At 49.2% G+C, this 25,398-nt stretch overlaps 1 protein-coding gene across 2 annotated transcripts in view; it reads right to left on the bottom strand.

Annotated features, from left to right (window-relative positions):
• The window catches only part of SAR1B (secretion associated Ras related GTPase 1B), a 192,188-nt gene that overhangs the window by 73,225 nt on the left and 93,565 nt on the right, over window positions 1-25,398 (bottom strand). Inside the window, exons 2-3 of one of the 2 annotated variants that reach the window (XM_073573754.1) lie at window positions 20,048-20,123; window positions 18,330-18,371 (exon numbers count right to left, since the gene is read on the bottom strand). In XM_073573754.1, the coding sequence (XP_073429855.1) occupies window positions 18,330-18,371; window positions 20,048-20,105 (100 nt within the window). In that variant the 5' untranslated portion in view covers window positions 20,106-20,123. The remainder of the gene's footprint in view (window positions 1-18,329; window positions 18,372-20,047; window positions 20,124-25,398) is intronic. The other variant, XM_073573755.1, reaches the window with a different exon arrangement.

Genomic DNA, 25,398 nt, shown 5'->3' with positions numbered 1-25,398 from the left:
ATATATACCAGGATGGGCCGAGTGAGGCCTGTAATTGACATCATAGCTACACCACAACTATGAGAGTCAAAATGAGAAAACAAATCCAGAAAATCAACTTGTCTGATTTGGCAAGATTTCTTTTGCAAATTATGGTGGAAAATAAGTATTTGTTATTAACAAAAGTTCATCCAAATATTTTGTTATATATCCTTTGTTGGCTTTGACAGAGGTCAAACGTTTTCTGTAAAGTCTTCACAAGTTTGGCACACACTGTTGGTGGTATGTTGGCCCATTCCTTCTTGCAGATCTCCTCTAGAGCAGTGATGTTTTGGGCCTGTCGCTGAGCAACACAGACTTTCAAATCCCTCCAAAGGTTTTCTATGGGGTTGATATCTGGAGACTGGCTAGGCCACTCCAGGGCCTTCATATGCTCCTTACAAAGCCACTCCTTTGTTGCCCTGTGTGCTTGGGATCATTATCATGCTGAAAGACCCATCCACGTTTCCTCTTCAATGCCCTTGCTGATGGAAGGAAGTTTGCACCCAAAATCTCACGATACATGGCCCCATTCAATCTTTCATGTACGCGGATCAGTCATCCTGTTCCCTTTTCAGAGAAACAGCCCCAAAGCATGATGTTGCCACCCCCATGCTTCACAATAGGTATGGTGTTCTTTGGATGCAAATCAGCATTCTGTCTCCTCAAAACACGATGAGTTTTGTTTCTACCAAACAGTTCTACTGCATAGTGTGTTACTAATGGTAACCTTTGTTACGGTGGTCACAGCTCTATGCAGGTCTTTCACTAGGTCCCCCCGTGTGGTTCTGGGATTTTTGCTCACCATTCTTGTGATCATTTTGACCCCACGGTGTGAGATCTTACGTGGAGCCCCAGATCAAGGGAGATTATCAGTGGTTTTGTATGTCTTCCATTTTCTTATTATTGCTCCCACAGTTGATTTCATCACACCAAGCTGCTTGCCTATTGCAGATTCAGCCTTCCCAGCCTGGTGCAGGGCTACAATTTTGTTTCTGGTGTCCTTTGACAGCTCTTTGGTCTTCACCATAGTGGAGTTTGGAGTGTGACTGTTTGAAGTTGTGCACAGGTGTCTTTTATGCTGATAACGAGTTCAAACAGCTACCATTACTACAAGTAATCAGTGGAGGACAGATGAGCCTCTTAAAGAAGAAGTTACAGGTCTGTGAGAGCCAGAAATCTTGCATGTTTTTAGGTGACCAAATACTTATTTTCCACCATAATTTGCAAAATGAATCTTGCCAAATCAGGCAAGTTGATTTTCTGGATTTGATTTCTCATTTTGACTCTCATAGTTGCGGTCTACCTATGATGTCATTACATGCCTTTCTCATCTTTTTAAGTGGGAGAACTTGCACAATTGTTGACTGACTAAATACTTTTTTTCCCCACTGCATAACCGCCTCAAGATACCATCCTAGCATTGGGGCACGGATGGGCAGAGCCACCACCGTCTGCCCCAGAGTAAGCACGAGTGGGGGGGCCGCCGGCGCGATGACCTTGCCCAGCGCCTCACCCTCCTGACACTCCTGGAGCACTCGTGCCTCCCGCACCAACCGCTGGAAGACCTGCCCCTGGGCCGTGCGAGAACCCCACTGACTTACGGTCTCCTGCATGGAATCGTTGAGGAGTAGGTTGCCGAACTCTCGTAGTATGTTCATACCCAGGGTAACTGGATGTTTGCTGCTTGTGTCTCCCTGGGTCAAGACCACTCCCCGGCAGCCGAGTGATTTGCCGCTTATCGAAATCTGCATCCAGGCTACCCCGACGACAGGAATTGGTAGCTGGTTGGCGGCTACCAACTTTATCACGGTCCCCCACTGAGGTCTCACTGCCTTGGGAAAATGCTGCCGAAAGTAAGTCTCTGGCATGGTTGTTACTTGCGATCCCGTATCCACTAGGCATCGTATGGCACGGCCTTCGATCTCTGCCCATAACACTGGGCACCGCGTGGCCAGGTCTTCATGACTCCCTCCACCCCATGTGGTGGGCTCCGGGCGGCGCCTCCACGGCTCAGGGTTTTCTGCTCTTCTTGGCCAGCGGGACGGGTTCCCCCTTGAACGTGGGCACTCTCGGGCGGAGTGCCCCAATTCTCCACAATCGCAACAGGCGAATGGTCACGGGGACCGACTTGGGCGAGGGCCGCGATGGTTCATGCCTCCTTCACCTGGCCCTGGCTGACTCCTTGTGGCCGCTTTCTTGGCCTCGGCCAGTTCACCTTTAATACTCTGTATCTCTTGCTTCACCTCTTGTACCCAGTGGAGTTAGCTCAGGGCGCTTACGGATGCTTCGATACTCCGAGCAATCCCCACGGGGACCGTCACCTCTTGCTCCTGTTCCTGAACCCGTGCCTCCTTCCCTATTTCGGAAAAGGTCAGATGTGGGTCCACTCGCACCCGCTCTCGCAAAGCCTGTCTTGTCAAGGTGTGTCGTAACCCGGTCACTAACAGGTCACGTAATGTTACGTCCACAGTCCCCACACCAACTCCACCCTTCCTTTTAATGGCTAAAAACAGTTCCTGCAAACATTCATATACTGGGTCATTGTTTCCCCCTCTTTCTGCATGCGTCTAAACGTCTGGGTTCTCAGTTCTCCCACATCGGTCGGGTTCCCATAGGCCTCTTCTAATATCTGTAGCACCCTGACGAAGGTGTTTCACTGCCCCACCCGGGGTCTCAACATTACGGTATCCCAGGCTTCCCCGTCCAACTCCATCAGGGCCACCTCTGCCTCTAGGTCAGGGGCAAGCGGATGCATCCTAAATAACCCACGCATACGCTCCGTCCAATTCCACAGCATAGTTTTGCTGCCGGAGAACCTGGGTAGATTGCTTAACATAGCCCCCAAAGAAATACAGGGCCGGGGGCCCTCGTTGTCCGCACTCAGAGACTGCATCCTGCGGACTACGCCAAATGTGGTGCTTGCAGGTACGCAGGATGCAGTGAGGAGTCGCAAGACAATTTGGTGCTTTCTATAGTAACGTTTATAAGACTAGAGGGAACTTTCCTCAGTCACAGCCTGATCAACAAAAGGGGTAACACGGATTGCCCTTGCAGGGGCTCTATACCCGGACCGGGACTATACCTGGACTGGGGCAAGCAGCGGCCATGCGGGGTGGCGGGTGATGGGCCACCTGTGCAACTAGCAGCTGTGACGGGGACTCCGCGGTGAGCAAAGGCATGGCGGCAGCGGCCGCAGGCTGGAGCGGGGCAGCAGGTCTCGGATGGTCGTCCCGGCGCCGTCCCTCTGATGTCCTCCATGAGTGTCTCCCCTGGCACTAGTAAGTCGCTCTGGCTCTCAGTCGCTCCCACGGTCTCCTGCTGCTTCTGTCCCGGTCTGCTGACTCATCGTCCCTGGAATTCCCCGCCTCCTTTATACTCGTGCCTCCCCCAGCCCATCTGTCTGTCACAACGGTCCGTCCTCGAACTCTGTCTCCCGGGGACAGTTTCCCCCAGAACCTAGATGACGGCTCCCTTGATTCCGGCCTGGACACTCGACGGGGGCCGTTTCTCCCACACTCCCCCGCCCTGTATGCTCACCAGTCCTCGGGCGAGGGTTTTCGTAGACTCGGGTTAGTCTTTGGAGACGACAGTTCTTGTCGCCATACGAACTGGTCCTGTTCATAGCGTTCAGGGGGCTTGCCAGCGGTTGACCGCTCTGGGCATCTAAGTTCGACTGTGGTGGGACGTTCTGGGGTGGTAGATGGGGGTAGGCCGTCGACTCTGGCGGGCTAACTGGGTCTGCTGCAATGTCACTACTTGGAGGGCTCGCGGATGTGGCTGGGAAGTCCTCTTCATCATCCAGGTCCCCGACTGGTGACGGGGGGTCGGGGACCTGAGGGATCGGCTCGGGTCGCATGGGATCAGTGGAGGCACAGGGGCACAACATATTTTGGTGCACAGTACGAGTGAGAGGTGCGTCGTTTCCTTCGGATTGTATTTCATACACAGGCCGGTCGGGGCTTATCTGGTGCAACACTCGGTACGGGTTCTCCTCCCACCGTGGTTCTAACTTGTTCTGGGGGCACTGATCTAGTACGAGTACCCGATCCCCAGTCTGGAAGTCAATTGGTGGGGGCAGCGCTCCCCCCGGGTGTTCTAGATACTGGAGCTTTGTATGGACGATTCGGTGGAGGGTCTGCAGCCGGTGCCGTTGGTTTCGGACCCACAAGGATACTCCAGTCCAGGGTTGGGGTTCCTCCGGGTTTAACTCCACTTCCGTGATTCCTTTGCCCTCCCGTCCAAACAGCAATGAGTAAGGGGGTGTAACCAGTAACCCGGTGCACCCGGTTATTATATACCCACACCAGCTCAGGGACGTATTCAGGCCAGCGGGCCTTTCGGTCACTCTCTAGGGTATGCAGCATTTGGATTAGTGTCTGATTGAATAGTTCGCAGGCTCCGTTCCCCAGCAGGTGGTATGGTGTAGTCCGAGACTTATCAATACTGTAGAGACGATGTAGTTCTTCCATGACTCTTCCTAGGAAGCACGCTCCTTGGTCCGAATGTATTTGTTGCGGGCAGCCGTACACTTGGATGAAGTTTTTACAAATCGCATAGGCAGCCGACTCCGCTGTTTGGTCTTGGGTGGGGGTGACCACGGCGAGCTTGGTGAAATTATCCACCATAACGAGGCAATGTTCATACCCTTGGTAGGAAGGACCTATGGTCAGATAGTCCACCGTGAGGAGCTCGAGGGGAGCTGATGTTACAATTGTCTGCACCGGGGCTCGTTGCGCGGGAGGCTTAGCGAGCTCGCATGGGCGGCAGGTTCGGAAAACTTCTTCCACAGTAGCGTGCAAGTGTGGATGGTACACTATCTGCTTCAACCATTGCAAAGTCTTTTGAGCACCAATGTGAGCCCCATTTTCGTTGGCTTCCCGAGCCAGTTGGCTGAGATGGGTTCCTGGCACGATCACCTGCCATGCTGTCGCAGACGTTGTTCGTGACATGGCTCTCCGATATAAAAGTCCCTTTTTGATGACTAGTTTCTCCCACTGGCGCAACATCAGCAATGTATCCTGAGTCAAAGTCTGTCTCTGTGAACCAGTGGGCAATTTGCCGGTGGCCACCCATCGGCGCAGGAGTCCAATCTCTCCATCCTCTTGTTGCTGCTGAATCCACTTGTCGCGTGGCTGTTCCCGGATGGGGCGCTTCTTGCGCGTTAGCAGTAAGCACAGCGGTGGTGAGGGCGAACGGCGTGTCTTCCCCTTCTAATTTGTTGTCTTGATTCCTCCCTGGGGTGGTGTGTCGGATTCTGGAGAGTGCATCAGCGTGCACATTTTCAGCTCCCCGTTTGTAGATGATCTTGTAGTTGAACTTGGCCATCCGAGCCACCCACCGCTGCTCTAGGGCTCCCAGTTTGGCATTCTCCAAATGGGCTAATGGGTTATTATCAGTGCGCACCACCACCTCGGAGCCCGCCAGGTACTCTGCGAACCGCTCCGTCATTGCCCACACTACCGCGAGGAGCTCGAGCTTAAAGGAGCTGTAATTGTCCGGGTTTCGTTCGGAGTCATGCAGTGACCAGCTACCATAGGCGATCACTTTATCTCGGCCGTCCTGTACCTGTGACAACACAGCTCCTAGCCGCTGGAGGCTCCCGTCGGTATGCAGGATGAACGGTAGCTAGAAATCCGCATATGCCAATACCGGGGCGTCCGAGAGTGCAGCTTTGAGATCTTGAAATGTATCCTCTTGCGGTTGTTGCCACTGGACCTTCCATCCATTCGCCCCTGTTGGAGCCCCCTTCAGCAGGTCCTGCAGGGCTGGGGCTTGGCGTGCAAAATTCTTCACGAACCAATGGTAGTAGCAGGCCAACCCCAGGAAGGCCCGCACGTCTTTCACCGTCTCAGGGGTAGGCCACCCCAGGATGGCAGCAACCTTTTCCAGGGATGGTCTGACACCCTCCGCTGAGACGGTATGCCCCAGATATTCGATCCGGGTGCGGAACAGGTGGCATATCTGGGGCTTTACCTTCAACCCGTACTTCTGCAGCCGGCCGATCACCTGCCCCAACCGCCGCAGGTGGTCCTTGAACGTGGCAGAATAGATAATATCGTCCAGGTATATCAATGTGGCTTCAAAGTTGAGGTCTCCCAGACACCGCTCCATCAGCCGCTGGAAGGTTCCTGGGGCAATGGCCAGCCCGAACGGCATCCGATTAAACTCGAACAGTCCCATGGGAAGGATAAATGCCGTCTTGGCTCTGTCTTCCTCCGACATCGGCACCTGCCAGTACTCACTGGCCAGGTCTAGAGTCGAAAAGTATGTTGCGTTCCCCAAGGCGGACAGAGACTCTTCTATGCGGGGCAGTGGATACGAATCCTTGATGGTGCAGGCGTTCAACTTTCGATAATCCACACAAAAACGCAGAGTGCCATCTTTTTTATGAACCAGAACAATGGGGGCCGCCCAGGGGCTCTGGCTTTCTCGTATGACCCCCTTCCAAAGCATTTGGGCTAATAGAGTTTTCACTTCCTGGTACAGCTGCGGTGGTATTTGCCGATATCGCTCCCGGATGGTGGTCGCCCCTGCCGTGGGGATCCCATGCGTGAAGGCCGTGGTACATCCAAAGTCATCCTCATGACTGGCGAATACACTGTAATATTGTCCAAGAAGTGTCTCTACCTGGAGAAGTTGGACTGGCGCTAGGCCGGAAAGTTCGGCCCGCTGTTGTGAGTTCATTTTCCCCTTCACCATTAAGGTCTGATGAACTCCCTCTTCTGGTGAAGGAAGGTAGTGAGGCTGATTACCAAGCACCTGTGCAGAATGATGATGACTGGGTGACTGGAATTGCTGACTGGATATAAGGCAGCCGACGCCCTTCTGCCATGCTGGTGATCTCTCTGAGGGATTCTAGGAGACCAGTCTGATTCCTGCTCCTCAAAAGCTAAGTTTTCTGCTCTACTTTTTGCATTTGTGCTTTGGTTTTGTTTTGCCTTGTTTTTCTGGATTTCTGCCATTCCCTGCTGGGGTGAGCTGAATTCCTTTTTGCTCTGTCTTCAGAAAATACCTGAGTACTGATATAGTCTTTTTGAAGCCTAGCGTCTTCAGGGCCTTTTTCCCTATCAGTCTGTTGGCTCTTATTTTGATAGGGTTTTGGCGGATTGCAGACAGCAGCCTTTCTATCCTTTCCTATTTAGTTAGCTTGGGCCCCATCATTTGCTCAGCCTATCTTTCTATCTGTGTGAGTGTTTTTTCATCTTGCTTCACCGTCATTATATGTTGGGGGCTGCCTATTGCTTTGGGGTCTGCTCTGGGGCAGTTTAGATTTCCCTTTCTGTCTTTAGGCTATTTAGTTCTCCGGCTGTGAACGAGGGGTCTAGGGCACTGTAGGAATCCCCCACGGCTACTGCTAGTTGTTGTTGATAGGTTCAGGGGTCTGCAATCCGATCGCTGCCAACTTTTGGTTTTCTGGACTTAGCTAGTATTTCTGTTTTTGCCTCCTACGGTGACTCATTCATAACAGAATCACCAGCCATACCGCAGATCCTAGGGTACTCAATAGCAGGAAAAAATTGTAAAAAAAAGTGTGTATATTCTTTCCTCTATATCTCTGAGGCCGTAGGGGGAATTTTTTTTCTCTCAATGGAGATAAAGCAATTGTCTGATCGTGTGGAGCAGCTCGCTGTGGAAGTGCGGGGAATTTCCTCCTACCTTGCTCGTTCGCATGCTGTTGAACCAAAGATCCCTACACCTGATGTATTTTTTGGGGATCGATCTAAATTTTTGAGTTTCAAAAATAATTGTAAATTATTTTTTGCCTTGAAGCCTAACTCGTCAGGGAGCTCCGCGCAGCAGGTTAAAATTGTCATCTCTTTGCAGCGTGGCGATCCCCAGGATTGGACGTTTTCTTTGAAACCAGATGATCCTATTCTGACTAATGTGAACGCATTCTTTCAAGCCTTGGGGTTGTTGTATGACGAACCTAATGCTATTGATCAGGCTGAAAAGACCCTGTTGGCATTGAACCAGGGTCGAGATTCTGCAGAGTTGTACTGTCAAAAGTTCCGAAAGTGGGCGGTCCTTACTACTTGGAATGATAATGCCTTGGCTGCTCTCTTTCGGAAGGGTTTGTCAGAAGCCGTAAAAGATACTATGGTGGGATTTCCTGTTCCCTCTGGTCTGGACGATTCTATGTCATTAGCCATTCAGGTTGATCGGCGTTTACGTGAACGCAGGATTGCACGAGAGGTGTTGCCACCGGTTGAACAGACGTCTGAACCTATGCAATGTGATAGAGTTTTGTCTAGGGCGCAACGTCAGGAGTTCAGAAGGCGTAATAAGCTGTGTTTTTTCTGAGGAGATGCCTCGCATATTATTTCTGTTTGTCCTAAACGAGAGAAACGCTTTGCACACACGTTTTCTGTTGGTGGTGTTCAACCTAAGTTTCTTCTGGCAATTACTCTGATCTGCTCCCTGTCCACATTTTCCGCCAAGGCTTTTGTGGATTCAGGAGCAGCGCTAAACCTAATGGGATGCCTATCCCTTTGAGGGGGATTGATGCTACTCCTTTGGCGAAAAATAAACCTCAGTTTTGGACCCAGGTGGTCATGCGGGTCGCCCCAGACCATCAAGAAAATTGCAGATTTTTGGTGTTGCATGGTCTGCATGATGCCGTTGTTCTGGGGTTTCCCTGGTTGCAAATTCATAATCCAGTTTTGGATTGGAAATCTGTGTCTGTGGTGAGTTGGGGTTGTCAGTGTGCCTTTAGTGAGGCTCCGGTTTTTTCCACCTCTCCTCAGTCGCATGATGTTCCTGACTATTTGGCGGACTTTTATGATGTATTTAGTGAGAATGAGTCTGCGTCCTTGCCTCCTCATAGGAGTTATGACTATGCAATTGAACTGAGCCCGGGGTGTAAATTTCCCAAGGGTCGGCTCTTCAATTTATCTGTACCCGAGCAGGAGGCTATGCGATCCTATATTAAGGAGGCGTTGGAGAAGAGTCATATTAGCCCATCCTCTTCACCCTTAGGTGCCGGGTTTTTTTTCGTGGCCAAAAAGGATGGCTCATTAAGGCCTTGTATTGATTATCGTGCCCTCAACAAAATTACTATTAAATATCAGTATCCGTTACCCCTGATTTCGGATCTATTCTCCAGAGTTAAAGGTGCTTGCTGGTTTACCAAGCTTGACCTCAGGGGGTCGTATAATCTTATCCGCATTAAGCATGGGGATGAATGGAAGACGGCGTTTACTACTCCGGAGGGACATTTTGAGTACCTGGTGATGCCTTTTGGGCTCACTAATGCCCCTTCTGTCTTCCAGTGCTTCATGAACGACATTTTCCGAGACTTTGTGGATACATTTTTGATTATCTATCTGGATGATATTTTGATCTTCTCCAAGGATTGGGATTCTCATGTGGAACATGTTCGGACTGTGTTCCGGATCTTGAGGGAGAATTCCCTGTATGTCAAAGGATCGAAATGCCTTTTTGGGGTACAGAGGATTTCATTTTTGGGATTTATTTTGTCTCCGTCAACTATTGAAATGGACCCGGCCAAGGTACAGGCCATTTATGATTGGGTTCAGCCCACTTCTTTGAAGACCCTCCAGAAGTTTTTGGGTTTTGCTAATTTTTATCGGAAATTTATAGCAAAATTTTCTAGTATTGCCAAGCCATTGACTGATCTGACTAAGAAGGGTGCTGATGTGTTGAATTGGTCTCCGGAGGCTGTTTCTTCCTTTCTGGAGCTGAAGCGAAGATTCACTTCTGCCCCGGTTTTGCGGCAACCTGATGTCTCACTCCCGTTCCAGGTAGAGGTGGACGCTTCTGAGATTGGTGCAGGAGCTGTTTTGTCCCAAAAGGATCCTGTAACATCTAAAATGAATCCCTGTGCTTTCTTTTCCCGAAAGTTCTCTCCATCTGAACGTAACTATGATGTGGGGAATCGGGAACTGTTAGCCATGAAATGGGCATTTGAGGAGTGGAGACATTGGTTGGAGGGAGCTAAACATCAAGTCGTGGTCCTCACTGACCACAAGAATTTGATTTACCTGGAGTCGGCCAAACACTTGAACCCTAGACAGGCTAGGTGGGCCTTGTTTTTTACATGTTTTGATTTTGTGGTCTCTTTTCTTCCTGGCACTAAGAATGTCAAGGCTGACGCTCTCTCTAGGAGCTTCTTTGCTGATTCTCCTGTGGTGACCGAGCCTGCTACCATCTTAGGTGAAGGGGTAGTTCTTTCTGCCATCTCGCCCGATTTGAGACGTGCTCTGGAAGAGTTCCAGGAGGACAAACCTGAGCGTTGTCCCAGAGGAAAGTTGTATGTTCCTGACCAGTGGAAGAAGAGAGTGATGTCTGAAGTTCATTGCTCTGCATTGGCTGGTCATCCAGGTATTTTTGGTACTAGAGATCTGGTGAGTCGGTCTTTTTGGTGGCCCGCTTTGTCTCGTGATGTCAGGAATTTTGTGCAGTCCTGTGGGACTTGCTCCCGATCTAAACCTTGTTCTCGCTCTAGTGGGTTGTTGATGCCTTTGCCGGTCCCCAGGAGGCCATGGACCCATATTTCAATGGATTTCATCTCTGATATGCCTGTCTCTCAGAGAATGACTGTTATTTGGGTGATTTGTGATAGGTTCTCTAAGGTGGTTCATCTTGTACCACTCCCTAAGTTGCCATCTTCCTCTGAGTTGGTGCCCCTGTTTTTGCAACAGGTGGTTCGCTTGCACGGGATTCCTGAGAACATTGTATCTGACAGAGGAGTTCAGTTTGTGCCTAGATTTTGGAGGACTTTCTGTTCCAAGCTGGGAATTCAGTTGTCCTTTTCCTCTGCTTTTCACCCTCAGACCAATGGGCACACGGAGAGAACAAACCAGACCTTGGAGTCGTATTTGAGATGTTTTATTTCCGCTGATCAGGATGATTGGGTTTCATTTTTGCCCTTGGCCGAATTTGCTTTAAATAATAGAGCTAGTTCTGCCACTTTGATGTCACCTTTTCTTTGTAACTTTGGGCTTCATCCTCGATTTTCTTCAGGGCAGGTGGAGCCTTCTGCCTGCCCAGGTGTTGACACTGTGGTGGAGAGAATGCACCAGATCTGGGACCAGGTGGTGGATAAGTTATCTCTCTCCCAGGAAAAGGCCCAGCGGTTTTCCAACCGACATAGGACCATTGGTCCCCAGTTTAAGGTTGGTGATATGGTTTGGTTATCATCAAAAAATATCGCTATGAAGGTGGCTTCTCCTAAGTTTAAGCCTAGATTTATTGGACCTTACAAGATTTTGGAGATTATTAATCCGGTCTCTTTTCGTTTGGCTCTTCCTGTCACATTTAAAATCCATAATGTGTTTCATAAGTCCTTGTTGAAGAGGTTTGTTGAACCAGTTGTTCCTGGGGTGGTACCTCCGGACCCTGTATTGGTTGAAGGTAACATGTAATATGAGGTAGAGAAGATACTGGATTCCCGTCTGGCTAGACAGAGACTCCAGTATTTGGTTAAGTGGAAGGGTTATGGTCAGGAGGATAATTCCTGGGTCTCTGCCTCTGATATTCATGCCAAAAGATTGGTGCGTGCCTTTCATCGGGCTCACCCTGATCGCCCTGGTGGCGTGGATGAGGGTTCGGTGACCCCTCCTCAAGGGGGAGGTACTGTTGTGAGTTCATTTTCCCCTTCACCATTGAGGTCTGATGAACTCCCTCTTCTGGTGAAGGAAGGTAGTGAGGCTGATTACCAAGCACCTGTGCAGGATGATGATGACTGGGTGACTGGAATTGCGGACTGGATATAAGGCAGCCGACGCCCTTCTGCCTTGCTTGTGATCTCTCTGAGGGATTCTAGGAGACCAGTCTGATTCCTGCTCCTCAAAAGCTAAGTTTTCTGCTCTACTTTTTGCATTTGTGTTTTGGTTTTGTTTTGCCTTGTTTTTCTGGATTTCTGCCATTCCCTGCTGGGGTGAGCTGAATTCCTTTTTGCTCTGTCTTCAGAAAATACCTGAGTACTGATATAGTCTTTTTGAAGCCTAGCATCTTCAGGGCCTTTTTCCCTATCAGTCTGTTGGCTCTTGTTCTGATAGGGTTTTGGCGGATGGGAGACATCAGCTTTTCTATCCTTTCCTATTTAGTTAGCTTGGGCCCCATCATTTGCTCAGCCTATCTTTCTATCTGTGTGAGTGTTTTTTCATCTTGCTTCACCGTCATTATATGTTGGGGGCTGCCTATTGCTTTGGGGTCTGCTCTGGGGCAGTTTAGATTTCCCTTTCTGTCTTTAAGCTATGTAGTTCTCTGGCTGTGATCGAGGGGTCTAGGGCACCGTAGGAACCCCCCACGGCTACTACTAGTTGCTGTTGATAGGTTCAGGGGTCAGCAATCCGATAGCTGCCAACTTCTCTGGTTTTCTGGATTTAGCTAGTATTTCTGTTTTTGCCTCCTACGGTGACTCATTCATAACAGCCCGCATTCTCTCCAGGATGGGCAGAGCCACCACAGTCTGCCCCGGAGTAAGCACAAGCAGGGGGGGCCGCCAGCGCGATGACCTTGCCCAGTGCCTCACCCTCCTGACACTCCTGGAGCACTCGCGCCTCCCACACCAACCACTGGAAGACCTGCCCCTGGGCCGTGCGAGAACCCCACTGACTTAGGGTCTCCTGCATGGAATCGTTGAGGAGTAGGTTGCCAAACTCTCGTAGTATGTTCATACCTAGGGTAACCGGATGTTTGCTGCTTGTGTCTCCCTGGGTCAAGACCATTCCCCGGCGGCCGAGTGATTTGCCGCTTATCGAAATCTGCATCCAGGCTACTCCGACGACAGGAATTGGTAGCTGGTTGGCGGCTACCAACTTTATCACGGTCCCCCACTGAGGTCTCACTGCCTCCGGAAAATGCTGCCGAAAGTAAGTCTCTGGCATGGTTGTTACTTGCGATCCCGTATCTACTAGGCATCGTACGGCATGGCCTTCGATCTCTGCCCATACCACTGGGCACCGCGCGGCCAGGTCTTCATGACTCCCTCCACCCCGTGTGGTGGGCTCCGGCTCCGGGCGGCGCCTCCACGGCTCAGGGTTTTCTGCTCTTCTTGGCCAGCGGGGCGGATTCCCCCTGGAACGTGGGCACTCTTGGGCGGAGTGCCCCAATTCTCCACAATCGTAACAGGCAAATGGTCACGGGGACCGACTTGGGCGAGGCCCGCGATGGTTCTTGCCTCCTTCACCCGGCCCTGGCTGACTCCTTGTGGCCGCTTTCTTGGCCTCGGCCAGTTCACCTTTAATACTCTGTATCTCTTGCTTCACCTCTTGTACCCAGTGGGGTTCGCTCAGGGCGCTTACGGATGCTTCGATACTCCAAGACATCCCCATAGGGACCGTCACCTCTTGCTCCTGTTCCCGAACCCGTGCCTCCTTCCCTATTTCGGAAAAGGTCAGATGTGGGTCCACTCGCACCCACTCTCGCAAAGCCTGTCTTGTCAAGGTGTGTCGTAACCCGGTCACTAACAGGTCACGTAATGTTACGTCCACGGTCCCCACACCAACTCCACCCTTCCTTTCAATGGCTAAAAACAGTTCCTGCAAAACATTCAGATACTGGGTCACTGTTTCCCCCTCTTTCTGCATGCGTCTAAACATCTGGGTTCTCAGTTCCCCCACATCGGTCGGGTCCCTATAGGCCTCTTCAAATATCTGTAGCACCCTGACGAAGGTGTTTCGCTGCCCCCCGGGGCCTCAACATTACGGTATCCCAGGCTTCCCCGTCCAATGCCATCAGGGCCACCTCTGCCTCTAGGTCAGGGGCAAGCGGATGCATCCTAAATAACCCACACATACGCTCCGTCCAATTCCACAGCATAGTTTTGCTGCCGGAGAACCTGGGTAGATTGCTTAGCATAGCCCCCAAAGAAATACAGGGCCGGGGGCCCTCGTTGCAGTGAAGAGTCGCAAGACAATTTGGTGCATTCTATAGTAACGTTTATAAGACTAGAGCGAAATCTCCTCAGTCATAGCCTGATCAACAAAAGGGGTAACACGGATTGCCCTCGCAGGGGCTCTATACAAGCCAACACAGACGGGTAAGACACGACTACTTCCGGCAGTAGCCGATCACTATAGGGCCGCGGTATGGCCGACTACAGGTCCTTAATTATATAGTCAACTTAGCCGTCCAGACGTCCCTCGCCATTCAGGATGGTGGTCTTTTGGCGTAGTAGTCTCTGGGCCCAGTTGCTGAGGCGTTGACGAAGTCTTCGCGCTCCGGCACGCTGATGACACTGGAACCCCACAGGCCCCGGTGGAGTCCTTGGACGAATGGGCCGCAGCCCCTGGACTGGGGCAAGAGGCGATGCGGGGTGGCGGGTGACAGGCCACCTGTGCAACTAGCAGCTGCGACGGGGACTCCGCGGTGAGCAAAGGCCCGGCCCTTGCTGTGGACCGGAGCGGGACAGTGGTGGCCGCCAACGGCACTGGACTTACCGCGGCCCCGGGTGAGAGCACGGCGGCTGCGGGTGGCGGGAGACTGGCCGCAGCCGCGAGCTGAGGCGAGGCGGCAGAGGCCGCGAGTGACCAAGGGCAGCCCGCAGCCGCAGGCTGAGGTAAGGCGGCAGTGGCCGCAGGCTGGAGTGGGGCAGCAGGTCTCGGACAGTCGTCCCGGTGCCGTCCCTCTGATGTCCTCCGTGTCTCCCCTGGCACTGGTAAGTCGCTCTGGCTCTCAGTCGCTCCCACGGTCTCCTGCTGCTTCTGTCCCAGTCTGCTGACTCATCGTCCCGGGAATTCCCCGCCTCCTTTATACTGGTCCCTCCCCCAGCCCATCTGTCTGTCACAACGGTCCGTCCCTGAACTCTGTCCCCCGGAACCTAGATGACGGCTCCCTTGGTTCCGGCCCGGACACTCGACGGGGGCCGTTCCTCCCACAGTAGCACCCGCATCTCTGTCTGCAGTCCTTCTCTCCCTGCAAAGCCATCAGTGTACTCACCGCCAAAGATCCCTTCCTGCCCCTTCCAGGTCTGCTGCTGCCTGGGGTACATGAACTCTTAGCAGGTCTCCAAGCATTGTGCTTAGAGCGCACGCACCAGGGTCACTATCAGGATCTCTGGCAGTCAACACGATTCCCTTTCGGCCCACATCTTTACTACACAAGGTGATTTGCATCCAGACCACACCTGCGACCGGGATGGGCAATTGGTTGGCTGCCGTTAACTTGATCACTGGGCCCCACTCGGGCCATGATCACTGGACCCCACTCGGGCCATGTTGCCTCATGGAAATGACGTCTGAAATATGTTTCTGGCATTGTGGTCACCTGGGAGCCAGTGTCAGCTAGACAGCGGACTACTTGTCCGTCAATTTCATCCCACACGAAGGGGCTCAGGGAGATTAAACTTGCAAGACTGCCTTCACTCCTCCTTGGCTGCTCAGGCTCAGGGCAACGTCCCCCAGCCACGGAGCCCACTAGTTTAACATCTTGAGCACCCTCGGGCATAATGTTTGACATCTCCACACTTGTAGCAGGTCAGTTGTCTCTCTTCTTGGGATTGCCCCATTTCCTGCCTATGTGCAATGGGCAAGTGGGGCCTGGGGTCAGTCTCATCTCTAGATGGAGTTGGAGATGCAGGGAGGCCTTCTGAGGCCAGACCTCTCTTTCCGCATTTCCTGGATCCCCTTCCAGATCTCACTGGCCCATCCTGGTTCAGTTGCGGGCAACGTGGGTACCTCCCTGCTCCTCACCGTCCCAGCCGAGGCTGCCGCCCCCCTGCTCCTGCTCTTGCACGCGCTTCTGCCGCAATCTCCAGGAAGGTCGCACGTGGATTAGCAAGCTGGCGCTCCCTCAATGTTTGCTTAAGTGACGCATCTCAGAGGCCTACTACAAGTTGATCTCTCAGAATAACATCAGGGGGTCCCAAGCCCACATCATTCCTCATAGCAATCACTGCGTGCACCTCTGGTAGCGTGTTCATATATTGGGTCACAGATTCCCCCTCCCTTTGAACGTGGCTAAAAAATCGCATCCACAATTCTCCAACATCAGTGGGGTCTATATGCATCTCCTCTAGAATGTGCAGCCCCTTTGTGAAGGTGTTCCGCTCATGTGGGGGCATATACATTGCAGAACATCTGGCTTCCCCATCCAGGGCCATCATAGCAATCTCTGCATGAATAGCAGGGGTCATAGACAGTGGCGGATTATAATGAGGTCAATTTGGGCAGTTGCCCCGGGCCCAGTGGGGTTAAGGGGCCCACAGCCCAGGCCAGTAAATTGCCCCATTATAATCCGCCACCGCGCAGGGCCGGATTATAGGCAGGGCAGGCGGGGCTTCAGCCCGGGGCCCCCACCACAAGAGCTTCTAAGGGGGCCCCCACCACATTCCTGCTGGCTGCTGCAATGGCACTCCATCTTCTCCCCACCTAAAAGTGAGTGACCGTGGGGGCGGCATTATGTGCTCTGCTACCAGCAGCATCTACAAGTAGCGTGAACGCTGATGCTGCTGGTAGCGTGCAAAGGCTTGTGATGAGATCACAGGAGGTAAGGTGTCAGGGCCCCCGATCATGTGACCCCTGTCTCCTCCCCTCCTGTGACCTCATCACAGGTCCTGTGCGCACAGCACAGAGCACTGAGAGCAGCCATGTATGTGGAGTGCGGCTCTGCGGGTGGAGGTCGGTGCTGGAGGCTCCATTATTCTCTATGTGGAGTGCGGCTCTGCGGGTGGAGGTCGGTGCTGGAGGCTCCATTATTCTCTATGTGGAGTGCGGCTCTGCGGGTGGAGGTCGGTGCTGGAGGCTCCATTATTCTCTATGTGGAGTGAGGCTCTGCGGGTGGAGGTTGGTGCTGGAGGCTCCATTATTCTCTATGTGGAGTGCGGCTCTGCGGGTGGAGGTCGGTGCTGGAGGCTCCATTATTCTTTATGTGGAGTGTGGCTCTGCGGGTGGAGGTAGGTGCTGGAGGCTCCATTATTCTCTATGTGGAGTGCGGCTCTGCGGGTGGAGGTCAGTGCTGGAGGCCCCATTATTCTCTATGTAGAGTGTGGCTCTGCGGGTGGAGGTCAGTGCTGGAGGCCCCATTATTCTCTATGTGGAGTGCGGCTCTGCGGGTGGAGGTTGGTGCTGGAGGCTCCATTATTCTCTATGTGGAGTGTGGCTCTGCGGGTGGAGGTCAGTGCTGGAGGCCCCATTATTCTCTATGTGGAGTGCGGCTCTGCGGGTGGAGGTTGGTGCTGGAGGCTCCATTATTCTCTATGTGGAGTGTGGCTCTGCGGGTGGAGGTCGGTGCTGGAGGCCCCATTATTCTCTATGTGGAGTGCGGCTCTGCGGGTGGAGGTTGGTGCTGGAGGCTCCATTATTCTCTATGTGGAGTGTGGCTCTGCGGGTGGAGGTAGGTGCTGGAGACTCCATTATTCTCTATGTGGAGTGGGGCTCTGCGGGTGGAGGTCGGTGCTGGAGGCTCCATTATTCTCTATGTGGAGTGCGGCTCTGCGGGTGGAGGTCGGTGCTGGAGGCTCCATTATTCTCTATGTGGAGTGCGGCTCTGCGGGTGGAGGTCGGTGCTGGAGACTCCATTATTCTCTATGTGGAGTGCAGCTCTGCGGGTGGAGGTCGGTGCTGGAGGCCCCATTATTCTCTATGTGGAGTGCGGCTCTGCGGGTGGAGGTCGGTGCTGGAGGCCCCATTATTCTCTATGTGGAGTGCAGCTCTGCGGGTGGAGGTCGGTGCTGGAGGCCCCATTATTCTCTATGTGGAGTGCGGCTCTGCGGGTGGAGGTCGGTGCTGGAGACTCCATTATTCTCTATGTGGAGTGCGGCTCTGCGGGTGGAGGTCGGTGCTGGAGGCTCCATTATTCTCTATGTGGAGTGCGGCTCTGCGGGTGGAGGTCGGTGCTGGAGGCCCCATTATTCTCTATGTAGAGTGTGGCTCTGCGGGTGGAGGTCGGTGCTGGAGCCCCCATTATTCTCTATGTAGAGTGTGGCTCTACGATTCGTGACCCCCGTCACGTGACGAGGGGGGCCCACAGAGTCTGAACTGCCCCGGGCCCTGGCTACCCTTAATCCACCCCTGGTCATAGAGTGCATCTGCAGCATACCCTTAACCTGCTCAGTCCAGTCTCACAGCAGTGGATTGCTCCCCGTAAACTTTGGGAGATTGCTGAGCATGGCCCCCAGTGGCAAGCTTGCCCTTGGGGCACCCATGACCACTTGGTCTGCTGTCTCTGTGCCTGTAGACTGCATCCTGCCGACTACGCCAAATGTAAGCAGGTTGCGGGATGTAGTGACGCAAAGGAGGCAGAGTAAAGGTTAACAAATTTAACAATTTAATTAACAGGGTAGAAAAACAGTTAAATGGAGATGAACAGTTGCAAAATGATAACAGTCTAATTATCAAACTTACCGTGCCCTTTATGTTCCTCCACCGCAGATAATCCATTGGGGGCTGTAACACAAACAATGGCCAGGGTGATGTCCACAGGTGAGGTCCCTTGAACGATAAGTCATCTTCTGGCGGCAATGGGTGATCTCTGGTTTTACCCGTTGAGCCCCTAGTACATAAGCCTGTGCAGCCAAAGCAAAGAGGGCCGCAGCAATCCCGGGGGTAAACGTGGTGTGATGTGTACCTTGTGGTAAAAAGGACCGCAAACGACTGTCCTTTACAAAGCCCTTGCTCCTCTGCCTGTGCATGGTATTAATTGTCACTGAGCACACGGCACGCTCTACTCTCACTGTCCCATCACCATTACTGGGAGCTCACACCTGCAGTCCGCCACAGTGCCGGCACTCAGGGTGCGAAGCGAGCTGCTCACCCTGCTGCACTCTCCCTGGCGGCGGGAAACTCTGCTCCTCTTCGCGCGCTTTTCCCCTAGTTTCTGGTTCACCCGGGCCATCTCCTTCCGGATCATGGGACCTGTCCAGTCCCCTATTCCTTCCCCTGGGCAACATGAGATGCTGCCTCGTCAGTTCTGCACCTGGCTCAGTACAGGTACCCGCAGCCCGGTCTTCCTCCTTATAGAACCACACTCCACCCACAGCTGTTAAAGGCACATGAAGAATGATTAAATCAGTCATCATGTCAAGGGAAAGATGCAGGCTCAGCATGTGAGCCTGCATCAAAGGCAGGGACATAAGATATGATGTCCATATACGTCCTATGTCATGAAGGAGGTAAAGCTTAACCGTACTCTCAAGTAACTTTTCCAAATAAGCTATTCTGTTTTAGTACATGAGGAACAACACTATTTTGGGTTGTTATATTACTTATATTCTGTATTTTCTCCAGTATAATCCACTGTGGGCTCTATTTCTTAGTTTGCAATCCACTCTGAGCCAGTGGGAGATTAGCTTATGCGATACCTCGCGTTAACAGCTCAGAACACAGGGATGAATTCTTGCTCTTTATTAATTTTTTAGCACACACAGACAATCAGTGGTAGCAGTATGGAGGAGATTATCCAGCAATTCTGAGCTGTCTGGATGTTAATCAAGCTCAGGAGTAAGCAAAAAGACTTGTTAGAGTGCTCCGCATGATCTTTTTGTATCTCGCTCTGCCTGTATTTTTTACTATGCTCATGTCTCCTCCTTTATCCTCTTCTCTCCAGAGAGTATAGTTTGCCATGTCACATGACACTAGAGAGTGCAATCCACCTTTACTATTTGAATTGTTGCTACTGAGTGGATGACTAGTTCAAGAGTCGGGGGGAGGAGAATATCTAACTAATTTATTGGGGAAGAAAGAAGATTTTTCTAATAAGATATATTACAAAGTTTCTTATATTTGCCTGTTCAATTGATTTATGCAAAGCTTGTTGAAAATAAAACTTCGATTCTGAGGCATACATAGTGACAATATAAACATTTCTTAAGTCTATATATGAAATTGTATGGCACATTGTTGATTGATTTGCACTGATTTGGTATTTAAAATGATAAAATAGACAGTGACACCTAACCAAAGGGCCCCTTCTTTAAAAAAAAACCACACAGTTCTTCAGTTATCCATACTGGACATCTTATTTGAAAAGACCATCCTTATAGAATCCTTATAGAATACCACTTTTAAATGCACCTGGGTGGTATTTCAAAGAGATTTTACTGACAGACATCCCACAAACTTACCTAAGAACTGAAGCACGCTGCTGAAACCACTGGCAATCCAGTTGAATAGGAAAGACATAGTGAGCGATTAGCAGCCCTACAAGAGAAAAAATAAGATCTTATGAGGTTTACAATCTCCTCTTTCCAGACAGACAAGAATTCAGACATGAAGCAGGAATATTGATTAATATTGATGAATTAAAATTGATGAATATAAAAAACAACAGTATTGTGTCAACTTCTGTGCATGTTATCAGGCCAAAATCACCAGGGTATGTGAACTTTTGATCAGGGTCGTTTAGATGTTTTGGGTTGTCATTATGATTTAAAAAGAGAAAACATAGTAGTGCGACAATAAATGGCTTCACCCAACCACTAGCCATGAGTGGGGAAAAAAGTTTTGGTGTTATCATTCATATTCTCTGAAAAAAGGTCAAGAATGCAAAAATTCTGCCGGGGTATATAAACTTTTGAGCATAACTGTATATTTATTTATCGTTGAAATGAGGACATGGACTAATGTGAATTATGACAATCTTTGTACAGCATTGCAAAATATGTTGGCACTTACACAAGCAACGAAAAAGAAATAAATTATAATTGATAAATACACAAAATCTACCTAACCACAAACCCCTTATAAAATGGAACCTGTCAGCTGCTTTACCTCTCCTAAATCGTCATCATGACTGCATTGCAACTTTTTCCTGCATTCTAACAAGCTCATTTTCACTGTTGAGTAAAAGTAAAATCAACATTAACCCCTGCGCTCGTGCTATGTTAATTAATGGATGACTAGTCATTGAAGTATGGATTTCTACTCATTACATAAGTATCCCCATGTGGACAGGAGTGACATGATTTGTGAGAATGATGTCTCGGCTGGTTCCTCATAAATCTTGTACATGTTCACAACCTTCTGCCTCCCGATGAATGCATAATTAAGTCAAGTATATGTTGCCCAACTTCATCGGTGCACCGTGAAGGCCCATGGATGAAGCGATAATAAAGATCCTGACTAGCTGTGAGATTTGCGAAAAGTAAGAGGTGAAGTTGCTCTTTTGAATTATGAGGGCATGCTTACGTGATGGGAGGGAGGATGAGTTCACGAAAATCCACTGACTAGTCACCTATTGAAATATATGGTGCAAGCGCAGGGTTTAAAGTTGATTTTACATTTATTCAGCAATTTTTAAGCAGCAAAAACAAATGTGTTAGAATGTGGGGAAAACGTGCAATACAGAAATGGTGGTGTCAGAGACACCGCACTACACTCGCTCACAGAGCCAGTGTGCGTGTCCTGAGTATAGAAACAGTGCTAAAAGATACCTGTGGAGCGGGCAGCAGAGGTGACAATGCGTGCCTCAAACTATTAGTGTCAGGGTCCAGTCAGCGCCGGAAAGTAAAGAGGCACAGGACCTGCGGACGCTGAAGTTAGCAAGCTGGCACAGAACCTATGGTCAGGTGACTGCAAGGGGGCAGGGCTTAGCATCCTGCTTTCAGATATGACAGGACACCATACAACAACTCAGAGTCAGGCAAAACGGAAGTCACAACAGTACGGGCAAACAAGGCACAGGAGGGACAAACAGACGGGTAGTCAGACAAAGCCAAATGTCATACACAAGAGGGCGACGTGGTACCAAGGGGACGAGCAGAGAGAAGTCGGATCACAAGCAGAGAGTCATACACAAGAGGTAGCGCAGTACATGACGGGCAGGCAGAACTCGTAACAGGGACAGAACCGGATCAAAACCAAACAAGCAAGCAAGATATCAGGCACAAGGCACACGTACGCACAAGGTCAACTAACTCAGCCGAGGGCAGGAGTATAACTGACACCGGACCTAGGTCCAGTGAGCATTAAATAGCCGCCCTCTGCCAGAGAGAGGCGGAACCATTAACTCCCAGTCTGATTAGGACGGGCCAAAGCAAAACCCCGTCCTGGATCATGACAGGTGGCAGTTTAGGGACATGGTGGGGTTGGGCAGCAGACAGGTTCTCTTTAAATAGTGTACAGTTCAACAGGAAAGGTCAAGAATGTATGAATAGCGATCAAATACAAACAATTCAAGTAGACTATGAATGACAAAAAGACGTATGACGTATGAGCACCATCTAACAAAAGTGAAGATCAAGCAAAAGTTCAGCTTCAGTCATGATGGTTTACCGTCATAGGTTCACTTATTCCTCGGGCTCTCTGTTGATCTCTTCTAGTCCACTGCCTTATTATAACACTACAAGTTAGAAGCATTAGTGAGAACCATTTTACAGTCATCATTGGCAATTATCAGCTGAGAATTTTCTTACATAATGTGAAACAAGGCCTTGCTAAATCAGTCAAGATACATGAGATGTAGCTGCTCTTTCTCCTGTAATTAAGTCTGAGAAGTTGGAACCAAAGTTGTCCATTTCAAAGTTACGGAGCTGAGTTTTCATCAGATTATTTTTATAGTTTTTTAAAGGGAGGGGAAACAAGACACAAAAAATTGTATAAAAATGTGTTGGGAAAATTAGGGAAAGGTCAGAGGAGAAGGGAAGAGAGGGATAAACTTTAATAGGGTAAAGGGATAATAAATGAGGAAAGGATAGGGAAGAGCCTGTAAAGACAGGTGAAAAGGCAAGCATGCAATGGAACAGTGAATTAAAAGCAGCATTTTTCAAAAATAATATAGTTTATTTAAGTTACATATATTGAAAATTCAACTCAGGGGGAAAAGTTCGGTTTTAAGGACCAAAAGAAATAATTGACATAGTGGCCATTGCTGCCTTGAGTTATAATCCAAAGAGTCTGATGACTACAAGTTGTAATCCAAAAACTGTAAATCTAGTTGCAATCCAGTCAGTTATAGGAGATGATTTATTCCCTTACAAAGGATTAAATATTGAGTTGGCTTACAAGCTGTGGGCCTTCTTCTGGAGATGAGATAGAAATAATTCTGTTTCCTTGAGGAACCTGAAGAGTTGCTAAATGTGTCCATTGATTTCTGATTCAAGCCTGAATAAGTTCCTTAGTAACACTTTACAGAGATTTCCTGACTACCATGGTGAGTTTGCATAAATCTTTGAAGAAAGATATAAAATTAAACGGGAAGACTTTTTGAGTAGTGTGTAAGAGCAAAATCTTTACATTTAGTTTTCCTTGCCCAATCTTGTGAGCTGGCTGCTTGTGATTCGAAAGCTAATAATTCTTCCTGAAAGACAGTTCTAGATTTTGACAGAAGCTCATTACTGTGTTGAAGTTCTAGAATACTCATTTTATTTTTGTTCATTCAGCTATTAGTAGTCATGAATGATTTCTGGTGATATGCCTGAGACATGTTTTTCCAAAATGTTGTGTTTTGTGTATTGTCAGCATTAATTTAATCATTAATTTCTTAATGAATAATTCTGTTACCAGCCTGCCGGAGAGAAAGGAGTCATCAATTGGGTCCATCACATTGGATATGGGAAAACTATTGCTTGGATAACTCTCATTAATGTCTCTCACAAATGTTTTGGATTTATTGAAGGTGTCTGATATATTAAATACATTTCTGAGAGAAGAGGCAAAACATTGCAAATTACTTTTATGTATCCTGATGTAGCTGGTTTGTCCGATGCTTGGAAACTTTCTAGAGTATGCTGTAGTTTGGACTTTAATATAATGCTCATCATTCTCCTCTACTCACTGGCAGAGCAGGGGAGAATGATGACAGCCAGCTTCAGCACCTGCCGCCGGGGAACAGTACTTACTGTAGCGCTTTTTCCCCGATGCCGATGCGTGTCACACGGAGGACAACAATGTGTGTTCTCTGTGTGCACATATGTGGGACGTTTTGCCCTCTGTGCTGATGGCAAAAAATGGACATGTCAGCGTATTTTGCCCATGGGCACACGGTCCGCGGAAACACACTTACTGTACATGTGCACAGACCCATTCATTTGAATGGTTCTATGTGAGTATGTGTCTCCAGTACGTGTGAAAACTGTCACCACACGTACCGGAGACACGAACGTGTGAAAGAGACCTAACAGAAATAAACACTTGAAATAGATCACTGTTTGTAATGACTCTATATAATATATGAGATTCACTTTTTAATAAATTAACTTTTTGATGATATTCTAATTTTGTGAGATGCACATATATTCATCTTTTACATTAATATATTGATCTTTTACATTTTAAAAATTACAAAAAGGAAAATGGACCAATGAAAAAGTTTGGACACCCTGCATGGTTATTACCTAGTAGCATCCCCTTTTGAAAGTATCACAGCTTGTAAACGCTTTTTGTAGCCAGATAAGAGTCTTTCAATTCTTGTTTGAGGGATTTTTATCCATTCTTCCTTGGAAAAGTCTTCCAGTTCTGTGAGATTCCTGGGTTGTCTTGCATGCACTGTAATTTTAAGGTCTTGCCACAGATTTTCAATGATATTCAAATCAGGGGACTGTGAGGGCACCTTTTGAGGTAGTCTATTGTTGCTTTTAATGTATGTTTAGGATAATTATCCATTTGTAGAAGCCATCCTCTTTTCAACTTGTTTTTTTACAGATGGTGTTATGTTTGCATCAAGAATTTGTTGAAATTTCATTGAATCCATTCTTCTCTCTACTCGTGAAATGTTCCCCATGCCATTGGCTGCAACACAACCCAAAAGCATGATTGATTCACCCCCATGCTTATTTTTTGGAGATGTCCTTTTCCTGAATTTCTGTGCATTTTTTCTCCACACATTCCTTTGATAATTGTGGCCAAAGAGTTATATTTTAGCCTAATCGGTCTACAGAGTTTGTTTCTAAAATGCATCAGGATTGTTTAGATGTTCTTTTGCATACTTATAATGATGAATTTTTTGGTGAGGATGCAGGAGAGGTTTTCTTCTGATGACTCTTTCATGAAGGAGATATTGTGCAGATGACTCTGAACAGTAGAACAATGTACCATAACTTCAGAGTCTGCCGAAAAAAGACATTTGTCCATCCAGTTCAGCCTATATTCCTTCAGAATAAAACCGAGATCCTACATCCTTCTAAAGAACCTAATAACTGTAAGATACAATATTGTTACGCTCCAGGAAGACATTCAGGCCTCTCGCTTGAACCCCTCGACTGAGCTCACCATCAGCACCTCCTCAGGCAAAGAATTCCAGATTCTCACTGCCCTAACAGTAAAGAATCCTCTTCTATGTTGGTGGAAAAACCTTCTCTCCTCCAGATGCAGAGAATGCCCCCTTGTGGCCGTCACCTTCCTGGGTATAAACAGATCCTCAGAGAGAAATTTGTGTTGTCCCCTTATATACTTATACAAGGTTATTAGAACGCCCCTCAGTTGTCTTTTTTTCTAGACTAAATAATCCTAATTTTGCTAATCTCTCTGGGTATTGTAG

Source organism: Dendrobates tinctorius, unplaced genomic scaffold (genome assembly GCF_039654945.1).
Source record: "Dendrobates tinctorius isolate UK_male_01 unplaced genomic scaffold, ASM3965494v1 ptg000036l, whole genome shotgun sequence".
Lineage (NCBI taxonomy): Eukaryota > Metazoa > Chordata > Amphibia > Anura > Dendrobatidae > Dendrobates > Dendrobates tinctorius.
This window is presented reverse-complemented; position numbering and strand designations above follow the sequence as displayed.